This window comes from Tupaia chinensis, unplaced genomic scaffold, assembly GCF_000334495.1.
Source record: "Tupaia chinensis unplaced genomic scaffold, TupChi_1.0 Scaffold000165_2, whole genome shotgun sequence".
Taxonomy (NCBI): Eukaryota; Metazoa; Chordata; class Mammalia; order Scandentia; family Tupaiidae; genus Tupaia; species Tupaia belangeri.
Window position 1 is genome coordinate 4,481,873 of NW_006159640.1, and position 14,032 is coordinate 4,495,904.

Sequence of the window (14,032 nt, forward strand, 5' to 3'; positions counted from 1 at the left end):
CCCCCACCAAAAAAAAAAACCCTCAAAAAAAAAAAAATAAAAAAAAAAAAAAAAAAAAAAAAACTTCCACAACTTAACAAGAAAAGAGAAGCCAATGAAAAAAAGGGAAAATAATTGGGAACTTTCCAAAAGAGTATATATAAATAACCAATAAGCAAAGGTAAAGATGCTCAACACCATTGGTCCTCAGGTAAATGCAAGTGAAGACAAAAATGAAAGACTACAGCATACTCACTGAAATGATTAATATTAAAACACCAAGTGTTAATGAGGATGGGAAGTGATTGGAGCTCTGATACATTCCTGGTGGAAATGTAATTGACACGACCACTTTGGAAGACTATTTGGCAGTATCTATCAAAACTGAACATGTTCCTATCCTATCATTGGATCCTTAAATCTCACTCGTTGATATATACCCAGATGGAATGAGTACATCTGTTTACTAAAATACATAAAAGAATGTTCATAACAACTTTATTGGGACCAGCAGATGGAATAATGGCTATGTTGCTGGACTCCCATGTAGTCAACCATGGTTCGAGTCCCAGACCCAGTGGCTTAAACTCACGTCAGGCGCGTGTGTGTGCGTGCCCAAGATCCTGAGAGGAGAATGGAAGAGAAGGGATTGTGACATGGCCATCCCCCCTGGGGGGTGATTTCTCACTTTCTGTCTCTCTGTCTCTCTCTGTCTTTCTGGCGAGCACGCACACCCTATAGCAAAAACCTCTCAAAAAAAAAATACAATTCTATCTATAAGAGCTAAAAATTTGAAACAATCCCCTGGCATTTGATAGAAAGTGGTCAGATATGGAGGATCTACAGCTGAGTAAAGCAAGCCAGGATATTAAAGAAAGATATTGTATGTATCCACTTAATATATACCAACTATCTGCACTTTATGGTAGAGATTGAAATATTGGAGGGCATAAAAGCAGTGAAAATAGTTATGAATGCAGAAGACAGTGTGGAGTGGGGCAGGTGAAGGGAAGAATATAGAGAAGGATAGCAAGAGAATAAATAGAGAGGCATAACATTAGTGGGACACAGAAATGGTTTATTACCTTTTAATGATAACATGTATTCTCAACTGAACTGGTCTGAGAAGTATTTCATTTTGGGTAAATTCTATTTACAAGCAAACTGAGCTATAGTGATTGGATGTTTAAAAACAATAATGTGAATAATAATAATAATCTGGAAAAAAATAATGAAAAGCTATTTGATGATGATGTGGATAGTAATGTCTTTGTCTTGACTGATATGCATGGTATTTCTTCTGGAAAAAGAAATGTAATACACTGTAAAGATATATGTGATTCAATGTAATATAAATAAGATTATGATATAAGTAAATTCTTTTTAATTTGAAACAACCCTACTGTTTATCAACATGAGAGTTGATTAAATAAAGTGTGGTATGTGATATAATGGAGTATTACAAAGCAATAAAAGGAATGAACTTGTAATTCATATAAAAGTATTGATGAAGGGCTCACATGGTGGTTAAGAGTGCTGGACTTTCGCATGGCAGACCACAGTTCAAGTACTAGACCTGACAGCTTGCTTTCTCACTTTCTCTCTCTCTCTCTCTCTCTCTGTCCCTTTCTGGTAAAATTAAAATAAATCCTCCAGGGAGAATAGCCAAGCCACAATTCCTTCTCCTCCATTCTCCTCGGGATTTTGGGCACACACGCACATGCGCTTTGCATGAGTTTCAAGCTGCCTGTCCTGGACTCAAACCACAGTTGGCAGTTGGCCATATGGGAGTCCAATACCTTAACCATTACACCACCTGGTGGCCCCTCTACTTTTTAAGTTCGCATGTTCCATATATGGAAAATCATAAATTCCATACGCCATATTAACAGAAAGAAAGATAAAAACCATATGATCATATCATCAATGCAGAAAAAGTGTTTGATAAAATACAATATCCCTTCATATTTTAGATTCTTAATAAAACTGACATCTTTAGGGATATTTCTCAACACAACGAAAGCCATCTATGACAAACCAGTAGTTAATGGTATACTGAATGGGGAAAAGCTAGAAGAAAAAATAGAGTGAATCAACAACCCTTGGAATGGGAGAATATATTTGCAAACTATACCTCAGATAACGGACTGATAACCAGAATTTACAGGGAACTCATGCAGTTCAAAAAAAAAAAAAAAAAGACCAACCCAATTAAAAGATAGGCAAATGAGCTCATTTGAACAGACAACTCTCTAAGTAAGACATATGAACAACTAAAAAGCATACAAAATGTCCAACATCCCTTATCATAAGGGAGATGAAAACCAAAACCACAATGAGATACCACCTAACCTCGGTCAGAATGGGTAAGATTAAAAACATAAAGAATGATGGGACCAGCAGTTAGCGTAATGGTTATGTCGCTGGACTCCCACGTAGTCGACCACAGTTTGAGTCCCGGACCCGGTGGCTTAAACTCACGCCGGGAGCGTGTGCGTGCATGCCCAAGATCCTGAGAGGAGAATGGAGGAGAAGGGATTGTGGCGTGGCCATCCCCCTAGGGGTGATTTCCTTCTTTCTGTCTCTGTCTCTCTCTGTCTGTCTGGCGAGCGCATGCGCCCTATAGCAAAAACCTCTCCAAAAACAAACAAAAAAAAAAACATAAAGAATGATAAGTTTTAGCAAGGCTGTGAAGAATAAGGAACTCTACACTATTGGTGAGATTGTAAATTAGTACAGCCACTGTGGAGAACAATATGGAGATTCCTCAAAGACCTACAAATAAAACTACCATATAATCCCACAATTCCACTCCTGGGTATCTACCCAAAGGATAGGAATGCACTCACTCAGAATAACACTTGTACACCCATGTTTATTGTGACATTATTTACAATTACTAAGACATGGAACTAACCCAAATGTCCACAAAAAGATGAATGGATTGAAAAAAAGTGTAGTACATATACACTATGGAATACTACTCAACATAAAAAAACAAGAGACCCTAGCATCTGATATAAAGTGGACAAATATGGAGGATTTACTGATAAGCAAAGCAAATCAGACTGTGAAAGAGAGGCATTGTATGTTTCCACTTAATAAATACCAAATGTCTGCACTATATGGCAGAAATTAAAATATTAGACATTATAAAGGCGTGGAGAGTAACTATGGACACAAGAGATTGTGGGAGTAGTGTGGGAAATGGCAAAGGCTTAGAGGGAGGGAATCAAGGGGAGAAAAAGAAGTAAAACAGATAAGAAACACAAAATGTAATATGATATGTTGAAGATTATAAGTATGGAGAAATTCTTTGGTATGCCATGATGATACACAGTGATCGAAAGAAAGAAAAAAAAAATCTTAGGGACCAGCAGTTAGCATAATGGCTATGTCACTGGACTCCCATGTACTCAACCGCGGTTCGAGTCCTGGACCCTGTGGCTTAAACTCATGCCGGACGCGTGTGCATGTGTGCCCAAGATCCCGAGAAGAGAATGGAGGAAAAGGGATTGCTGCATGGCCATCCCCCCTGGGGGGTGATTTCTCATTTTCTGTCTCTCTGTCTTCCTGGAGAGCGCACACGCCCTATGACAAAAAAAAAAGAAAAAGAAAAAGAAAAAAAAGAAAAAAACTTTCCCGAATAGGAAGATTGAACATGCTTCTGTTCTGTTCTGCTCTGTCCCACCATGTGATACATTCTGTGCATTATCCATGCAGTAAGAAGACCTGACCAGGTGTGGCCCCTGGACCTTAGCTCTCCAAATTATGAGCTAAATAAACCTCTATTCTTAGAAATTAAAAAAAAAAGAGGGCCAGCAGGTGGCATTGGAGGTTAAGGCAGTTAAGGCTCTGGATACCATATGGTTGACTGTGTGGTTCGAGTCCCAGGTCTGTCAGCTTGAGAATCATGCTGGGTTTGTGTGCATGCATTCCCAAAATCCTGAGAGGAGAGTGGAGGAGAAGGGATTGTGGCATGGTCATTCCCTTGGGAGGTGATTCCTCTTCTTCTCTCTCTTTCTGTCTCTCTGTCTCTCTCTAGTGAGCACACATGTCCTATGGCTAAAAAAAAATGAAAATAATAATAATAATAAGGGCCAGCAGGTGATATGATGGTTATATTGCTAGAGTCCTAAATACCAAATGTGGCTTGAGTCCTGGACCTGATGGCTTGAAAATCATGCTGGGCGCATGTGCACACTTGCCCAAAATCCCAAGAGGAGAATGGAGAAGGGATTGTGGTGTGGCCATCTCCCCTGGGAAATGATTTCTCACTTTCTCTCTATATATATATCTCTCTCTGGTAAGTGCATACACCCTATGGGGGAAAAAGAAAAGAAAAGAAAAATTTTTTTAAGAAATCAAAAAAGACAGTAGAGTTGTCTTATTTTTATTTCCAGCTTGTTTGTTGCTGCTATATTTAAATAGAATTGATTTTTGTATATGGATCTTGCTGAACTTTTTCATTAGTTCTAATGGGATTTTACTGGACTCCCTAGAAATTTTATTCACAAGATTACATCATCTTGTGTGTAAGACTAAAGTCTATTCCTTTTGATGGTGTTGTAAATGGAATTGTTTTACAAAGCTTCAAAATACGTGAAGCTAAAACCAATAAAACTAATTAGGAATAGACAAGTCCATAACCACAGTTGGAGACTTTCATTATTTCTCTCTCAGTAATCAATAGAATAAGTCAACAGATAATAAAGATTTATATGAAATGAATAACACTATTAAGTAACTTAATTGATGTCATTTATAGAACACCCAACACCAACAGAATAGACATTTTTTTCTCAAACAAACCATAGTAAATTCATCACCACAAACCATATTATGAACTATAAAACAAATCTCAAAAAATTTAAAAATAATGAAATCATCAAAGTGTATAAATATCAAAGTATTTTATCTGACTGTAATAGAATTAAATTATGAATTTATCATATAAACCTATCTGTAAGAACTCCCAATTTTGGAAATTAAACAACTATTTCTCTATAATCTAATTGATCAAAGAGGCTGATAAGGGGGAATATTTTTAATTGAATGTAAATGAAAACACAACATTAAAATTTAAAGGATACAGTTAAAGCAGCATCTTGACAAAAATTTATAGCATTAAATGCTTCTATTTTAAAAAAGACGAAACACAAGACCAGCAGGTGGTGTGATAGTTAAGGCACTGGATTCCAACATGGCTGACCACGATTCAAGTCCTGGACGTGGAGGCTTGAAACTCATGCTGGGCATGCGTGCATGCATGCTCAAAATACCAGGAGGATGGTGGAGGAGAAGGGACTGCAGTGTGGACATCCCTTCTGTGGAGCAATTTCTCATTTTCCCTCATTGTCTCTCTCTACCTCTCTCTGGTGAGCACACACATCCTATGGGAAAAACAAACAAACAAACAAACAAACAAAACCTTTAACAACAACAAAAAAAAGGAAAGGAAAAGAGAAAACACAATGCTCTGCAAGGCTAAGTCATATGAGAAGGTTCTGAGCTTGTGTCTGGAGATCTCCCTGAGTATACCAGATGCATACATTCTCATGATCTGGAGCTGGCTAAAGCTAGGAGTGGAGCAATGACATTAAGACCCTGTTGAAAATGTTCTCTCTCTCTCTCTCTCTCTCTCTCTCTCTCTCTCTCTCTCTCTCAGAAGAAATAAAGTAACTTAAAAAATAAAATTAATAAAAAGGGTCAGCAGGTGGCATGGTGGTCAAAGGTGCTGGATTCCCACGTGGCTGACTGCAGTTCAAGTCCTGGACCTGGTGGCTTACTTTCTTGCTTTCCCTTTCTCTCTCTGTCTTTCTCTGGTCAAAATATTCCTCTCTCTGTCTTTCTCTGTTCAAAATATAAATAAATAAATAAATAAATAAATAAATAACCCATTGAATTAAACAAATAAATTATTATTTTTAAAAATTAGTAAAAAAAATCATCTTGCGATAGAGAAAAAGTTTGACAAGATTTAATACCCATTCATTTAAAAAAATAAAAATAAATTAAATAAGTCTCAACAAACTAGGAATAGGAGGGATGTTTCTCAGCCTGGTAAAGGATATTTACAAAAATAAAACCTATGACTTATGTCATACTTATTAATAAAAAACGGAATATTTTCCCCACAGTCAAGAATATGTACTGTCACCACATCCTAGGCATCCAGCCAGGGCAATAAGTCAAGCACAAGAATGGGAAGAAGAAAAAAAAGAAACCACCATGTAAACTAAAAACAAAGAAGTGAAACTGTCTTGATTTGCAGATGGCATGATTGTACCACAGAATCTACACACACACACACACACACACACACAAATAAGTTACTGGAACTAATAAATGAGTTTGACAAGTTACAGAATACAAAATCAATACTCAAAAGTATTTCTATATACTAGGAATGAAGTTCAAGAATAAACAATAATAATGATAGTGATAAAAATAGTTGTTATTTCTGGTAAGATGGTATTGACTGGAAAGGAGCACAAAGGAAACTTCTGAAGTATTGGATGTGTTCTTTAGCATGATCTAAGGAGTGATTATAGAGATTTCAACATATGTAAAAATTGACTGTGCTGTTTGTTTAAGGGTAGAGCACTCCATTCAGTTTGTTTTGTGTATACTATATCTCATAACATTTGGGTCTGGCTGGTGGCATGGAGGGTGAGGGTGTTGGACTCCCACATGGCCAACCACAATTTTAGTCCCACCACAATTTGAGTCCCGGACCTGGCGTCTTACTTTCTCACTTTCCTTCTCTCTCTCCCTCTCTGTCCTTCTCTGGTAAAATTAAAATAAGTAAATAAATAAATAAAAAGCTAAATAAAATAATTATTTTTTTAAAAGTTTATTAAACATTCAGTATGCCAGGATGAATGTAAGCCACTTCACATAATATGTATGCTGCCTGACATAAGATTCTTCCCATGGGGTCCAGCCTGGTAATGCATTGGTAGCAAACTGAACTGCAGTGCTGGAAACCACATGGTCAACCATAGGTTCAGATTCCTGGGTTAGCCTGGAAAACATGCCAGTGTGTGGCCCAAGATCCTGAAGAGCTAGAGAGCTGGAAAAAAGGGATCACTGTTTGATGAGACCCTGTAGAAGATGCATATCTTTCTCTCTGCCTCTCTTTCTCTTTCTCATATGCACACACTATCATGAAGAAAATGCATAAACTTTTTAAAAAGATTTTGCCATAGGGCGTGTGTGCTCAACAGAGAGAAGGAAAGTGAAAAATCACTCCCCAAGAAGATGACCACACCACAATCCTTTATCCTCCATTTTCCTCTCAAGATTTTGGGCATACACACACACACACACACACACACACACACACACACACACACACACTGCATGATTTTCAAGCCACCAGGTTCGGGACTTAAACTGCAGTCTGCCTTATGGGAGGGAGTCCAACACCTTAACCACCAAGCTAACCGCTGGCCCCACATAAACTTAAAAAAAAAATTCTTCCCATGGTTGTATTGAGAAATACTGTCAACTGACTAAATGAAACAATTTGGAAATTATGCTTAAAATAAAATAATTGTTAGTGTATGCAGCACTGTTATCTTCTGGTTAACTCAGACATTAAAATGAGCATGGGACTAGTTGAAAGTTCACAGGAAACAAGTAAACATTGGATTTGAATTATTGTAGAATCTTAATGATATTGGCAGGGGCTTTTCTGGCCAGTTTGGGGCCACATGTGAATACTTTTAGAAAATGTAAGCAGTGCTGGTGAATACATTACAGGATGCTGAATGTAATGGTGAAATTATAGACTTTAAAATGTTAAAAATCTGTCTACAGAGGGTTGGCCTTCAAATTCTAACTAGAATTAATTATCCTTAACAGGAAAACCTCTCTAGTTAGTGAGATTAGAACAGAAGAGAATAATGAAATATAATCACAGAGAATGCTTCATTCTTGCCTCTTTCTCAGGGGACTTCTCAAATGATCCATGTGAGACATTGCTTCTACTGTACGAGTTTGAAGTTAAAGTCAAAATGAATGACCCATCACTGGACAGCTTTCTAGAATCAGTGTGGGAGCTGCCTCACTTAAAAAGTAAAACATGTGAAACAATTGCATGTAAGAATTATATTTATGCTTTTGTAAGCCTGATGCTGTTTAGATTCTACTACTTTTTTCCTTCTTCTTACTCTTCTTTCTTGTCCCTAGGTGTGAAATGATTTTTCCTCGTAGCACTTTGTTTCCCCATCTCTAATGGCATTCTTAGACTATTCGGTATTACAATTAATTATGCATTTATCTTATGCACGCTATAATATTATAAGCTCCTTGGGGTATGAACAATACTTATATTTGTTTTATTTATAAAGCTAGGCAAAGTGCATTACTCCTAATAGATGTTCAAATGTATTCTATGTGTGGAATTTAATTATATGACTACACAATAGGGGGAGCTCAAACTTCAAGAAAGTTAACTTTTCTCAGCTAGCTAGAAATGATAATTGACTGCTTCACTGATCAAAAGTGATGCAATCTTAGGACAAGTTATTGAAAGTACAGATAGACATTGGTAATATTTTAAAATAATTATTTAATTTTATTTATTGTCTTTTTTTTTTTTAAGTTTGATCACAGAAGGACAGAGAGAGAGAAAGGGAAAGTGAGAAAGCAAGCCACCAGGTCTAGCACTTGAACTGCAGTCAGTCATGTGGGAGTCCAACACCACCTTCACTACCACACCACCTTCTGGCCCTAATATTGGTAATATTTTTAAACAAAACTACTGTTCTCAAATTCTTGATTGAGTTGTAGTGGAATTTGGGAGCCCAGTGTCTTTTGGGGAATATACTGCAAAAAAATGGTTTATTTATCTTCCCTTTTTATCTCCTCAGAAGCATGAGTGTGATTAATAAAGGTACTGGGGGGAGGCAGCAGGTGGCATGGTGGTTGAGGCGCTGGACTCCTACATGGCTTACCATGAATCAACTTCCAGACCTGATGGCTTGCTTTCTCATTTTCCCTCTCTCTCTCCATGCCTCTCTCCTGTAAAATTAAATAAATAAATAAATGTTAATAAATATTTATTTTTAAAAAATTAAATAAAGGTATTAGGTATCTCCAAATACACAAGAGTCACATTGCCTTTCCTTGGTCTTGCCAAGAGAGAATTTTTAGAGCCATGGAGCAGATGGTATATATTTCATGGACATGTGTTTGTGCCCCAGCCTGTGATGCCCTCTTTTTTCAACTTTTTTTTTTTTTTGAGAGGTTTTCACTATAGGGAGTGTGCGCTCACCAGACAGACAGAGAGAGACATAGAGACAGAAAGCGAGAAATCACCCCCCAGGGGGGACGGTCACGCCACAATCCCTTCTCCTCCATTCTCCTCTTGGGATCTTGGGCATGCACGCACACGCGCCCAGCGTGAGTTTTAAGCCACCAGGTCCGGGACGCGAACCGCAGTCGACTACGTGAGAGTCCAGTGACATAGCCATTACGCTAACTGCTGGTTCCCTGGAATTCGAATTTTTGAGGCCTGTTAAATGCGTCTGAAAGTTGTAGGGCTTGTTATTTTCTATACTCTCATGTCAAATGTTTTCTACATTTCGTATTAGACAAAGACGTTATATAGTTGTAGTATAGGTCTGATTTTGATTAGTGCCCTTTTTACTGATCTGCTTTCTGTTTCCTTCTTAGTGTGCCCTTCCTTGACTCCGACTCATAAGATTATTGTTTCACTTATGTAACTATATGCAGAGTCATAGAAGCAGTAGGACTTTTTTGTTGATATTTGCTGAAAAAAAGGATGTAACCTAGGAATCCTACCCTGCTACTCTGCCCAGAAAGTAAAACTGTTCCCAAAGCATCTGTGGATTCGTCATTGTATAAGATTTTTTTCATGTTGTGTTTGTTAATCCATTTCAGGCCAGTTTCATTAGAGAAAACAAGTTGTAGGCTGGGATGAAAACTATGATGTATGAATTATGGTGTTCACAACCTTTTTTCTTCTGTTCCTCTAGCATTAGCAATGGAAATGCCAGCATGCCATCCTTCCATTGCATTCAAGGCCTTGAAAAAGGCATTATTGCTCCACAAAAAGAATGATTCAGCTGATGTTTTGAAATACAGGTTAGTAAATGTAATCCAACACCTAATCAAAGCTTTTTGATAGTCAAAAAACTGTAGTCAATGCCCCATAGCATCAATTATACTAAACTGGCCCAACTTAAAAGATTATCTGGAATACTCTTCTAAACAGCTCCATGTTAAGAGCTGTATCACAGAATGAGAATTATTTAACAAAGTCAAGATCTGGTTTTCCCAAAGGAGAAAAAGAGGAAGACTGGTGCATCTTTGTATAAATCTATGTGTATGTTAAAATTACCAATTACCTCTTATTTTATTTTATTTTATTGCTAAATATCCCAAGTTTACAGACAAGTACAAAGAATAATATAACAAGTGCAATGTTTCCACCACCCAATTTTTTTTTAATTATTTAGTTATTTTTATTTCTTCATTCATTTAGTTTTTAGTTTTGACCAGAGAAAGATACAGAGAGAGAAAGAGGGAAAGTGAGTTCGAGTCCAGGACTCGAACCAGGGTCAGTTATGTGGGCGTGTCCAGCACCTTAACCACCATGCCACCTGCAGGTCCCCGCCACCACTCAAATTTAACAAATGTTAGTATTTTGGTATATTTGCCTCAGATTTTTAAAAAATAATAATTTTATTTTATTTATTATTATTATTATTTTCTAATTTGACCAGAGAGAGAGAAAGTGAGAAAGCAAGCCACCAGGTCCAGGACTTGAACTGCAGTCAAACATGTGGAGAGTCGAGCACCTTAACCACCATGCTACCTGCTGGCCCTTCCTCAGATTTTTTTTCTAACCACTTTCTTTAAGCACCAATAAGTGCTGTGTAAAATATTATTTATTGGAGACTTTTTACTTTTTATGTCCAGATATGGGGAGAAATAGATGTGTGAGTTTTCTCTAGAAAACTTCCTTACAGTCTTCCTATTCTGAGACATGAGAGACAGTTACAGTTCTCCTGGCATTATTCCCAATTTAAATCCCAATTCCCTTACCCATTTGAGAATGTAACAAGATGCTTTAAATTACTTATAAATTAAACAAGTTCATAAATTATAATAAACATCCACAACTTCTTTGTGCTGGAAACTAAAAAAGAATGAAAGGAAGGATTAGACGATCCCTTTTAACGGCTTCAAAAACCTGTCTTCTGAGGTTGGAGGCCGGATAAAACCAAGGGAAGAACAGATGTATTTTGAAACTCTCTCAGTCTGGGATGAGATCCAGATTTTACTTATCTTAGTCATGAAGCCAATGATTTTTTTCCTTATGGGGTGATTTTTCTCTTTTTGATTTTTAGCAAATGTATGCACAACTTGATTAACCTCTCAGTGCCAGATGAAGAGTCAAGTGCAAAGCTCTGTCCCCTGGAAGAAGTTTGGACCAACTTTGAAGATACTCTGAGTCTTATTAGCCACACTGTAAGTCAAGCTGCAATATTAACCTTTTGACTAATTTTAAAGAACTGAACCACCAGGACCAGCAAATGGCATAATGGATATGTCACTGGACTCCCAGGTAGTCGACTGGGGTTCAAGTTCTGGACCTGGCAGCTTAAATCTCACGCTGAGCATGTGTGTGCGTATGCCCAAGGTCCTGAGAGGAGAATGGAGGAGAAGGAATTGCAGCATGGTCATCCCCTTGTGGGGTGATTTCTCACTTTCTGTCTGTCTCTATCTGGTGAGTGCACGTACCCTATAGCAAAAATCTCTCTCTGAAAAAGAAAAGAACTGAACTACCTTGTGTATTGGACATAATACAGAGTAATGTTTTCTGATATGAGTTTTAAGGTAAATTCATTTAATAATACAATGTATTGAGTCGTTGGAAAAGTCATGATACATTTTTGCACAATAAAAACATAGAAAAAATATGTCATGGGGCCAGTAGGTAGTGTGGTGGTTAAGGGGGCTGGGCTCCCATGTGGCCAACCACAGATTTGGTTGTTTTCTCTCTCTCTCTCTCTCTCTCTCTCTCTCTCTCTCTCTCTCTTTTTCTGTCTATCTCTGGTCAAAATTAAAAATAATAGTAATAAATAAATAAAATTAAATAAAAATAATTCTTTAAAAAAGTCATGATTTTTTCAATGACCCAATATTTACACACTACAAAATTTCCCTGGGTTTATGAAATATAGTTAAAAATAGAATTTTTTGTACATTAAAATAATTTTCTTCACATTTAATTATTGTACATCTCTATAGCACACAATATGGTTTTTTAAAAACATGCATTACTTGGGAACCAGCAGTTGGCGTAATGGCTCTGTCACTGGACTCCCACGTAGTCGACCACAGTTCGCGTCCCGGACCCGGTGGCTTAGAACTCATGCCGGGCACGTGTTGTAGAACACCTTTACAATTTCCTCTTGCCATTTGTAGTCAATCCCCAATCTTCCCTTCTGCCCCAGGTATCCACAGATCTCCTTCCTATCTTTATAGGTTTTCTCTTTCTGGACACTTCTTATAGATGAAATCATACTGTGTGTGACCTCTTGTGCTTGGTTTCTTTCTCTTAGCATAATGTTTTTGAGGTTCACCCACATTGTGATGTGATCACTATTTTATTATTTTGGGGGGGCTTAATAATTTCCTATTGAATTGAAATCACATTTTGTTTATCCATTTGTTGTTGATAGATATCGGAATTATTTCCACTTTCAGCTATTATGAAGAATACTGCTATAAACATTCATGCACAAGTAGTTGTGTGTACATATGTTTTCAGTTCCTGTGGACGTATACATAGGGGAAGGTCATCTGATAACTCCATTTCACTTTTTAAGAAACTACAATCTGTTTTCCAAAATGGCTGCACCATTTTACATTTTTACATTTCAACAACCAGTGTATCAGAATTCCAATTTCTCCACATCCTCGCCAACATGGTGTTGTTCTTTTTTTTTTTTTCAGTGTTTAAACTTTATTTACTTTCCTAGGCTTTTTAGCAACATGGCCATTTGTGCTTTTTAGAAATACAATAAAGTTATCTCTGCATCTTAGTAAATAATCATTTAGAAATATTTCAGAATTTGAAAACAAAGCAAATAAGGTAGCTAAGTATTATATATTAATCACACACACACAAATTCTTAACTGTTTTACCCATCTTGTAACTTTCCATTTACTTATCAAAGATTATAAGTGTTGAAGTCAGAGTCCAATAGTTTTTGCTAATGTATTCTTTTAAACAGAAAGATTACTCTATGAATTTTAGGTACATGAAATACGAATCTTAAATGCACAATATTTAAAATATGCTGTATCTTTTTACTTCATTAAAACTACCAACCACATAAAGATATAGAACATTTACTTTTCATGTGAATGCTATGCTACTTACTACATAGCTTCTAAGTGTTATATGCCATATTTTCTGTTTTATAAGTGTAAACACCTTGTTATATGTGTGGATGCTAGTAAAAAAAGTTGCATTCGATTTCCATGACTTACAGTTTCATTATCTTTAAATGATTTTATTTTGTTTTATACAAATCAGAGCATCCTAGGTTATACACTGTTTTCTGAACTAATATGAATTTTTTAATAGAGATAATCAACCAGTGCACCAGTGTAATCCACCTGTACCTCTTTCAATCTACTTTATATATCCTTAATGTATTTATTTTGCTACACTGTTTTCACCACTCCCTCTCTAATCCAAAAAAATGGATGTACATATTCTATTTTTGTTGAGACATATCTCAACATCAAATTTATTTGTATGAACTATTAAACGACATAGCAAGTACGCTTTTTCTCTGTGTAACATGTACATGAATCAAGGTTTTGTCCATCCTCTGTCCAATTGTTTTATATTATTGGTGTTAACATTATGGACAATCATTCTCCTTTCCCCTCTATAATTAGGAATAAGGTAAATAAAACTGTACCAGCTGCTTTCTCCAGTTTTGTCAGATTAACATTTGAAATGCCTTCACTAGTCCTGTCCACAATGACAAAGCACTTT

The 14,032-nt window shown here is 36.7% G+C and overlaps 1 protein-coding gene across 1 annotated transcript in view; it reads left to right on the forward strand.

Moving 5' to 3' along the window:
* The window catches only part of TEX11 (testis expressed 11), a 514,378-nt gene that overhangs the window by 476,479 nt on the left and 23,867 nt on the right, over positions 1 to 14,032 (forward strand). The window contains 3 exon segments of the mRNA XM_027770916.1: positions 7,936 to 8,085; positions 9,987 to 10,095; positions 11,364 to 11,484. Coding sequence (XP_027626717.1) covers positions 7,936 to 8,085; positions 9,987 to 10,095; positions 11,364 to 11,484 — 380 coding nt within the window.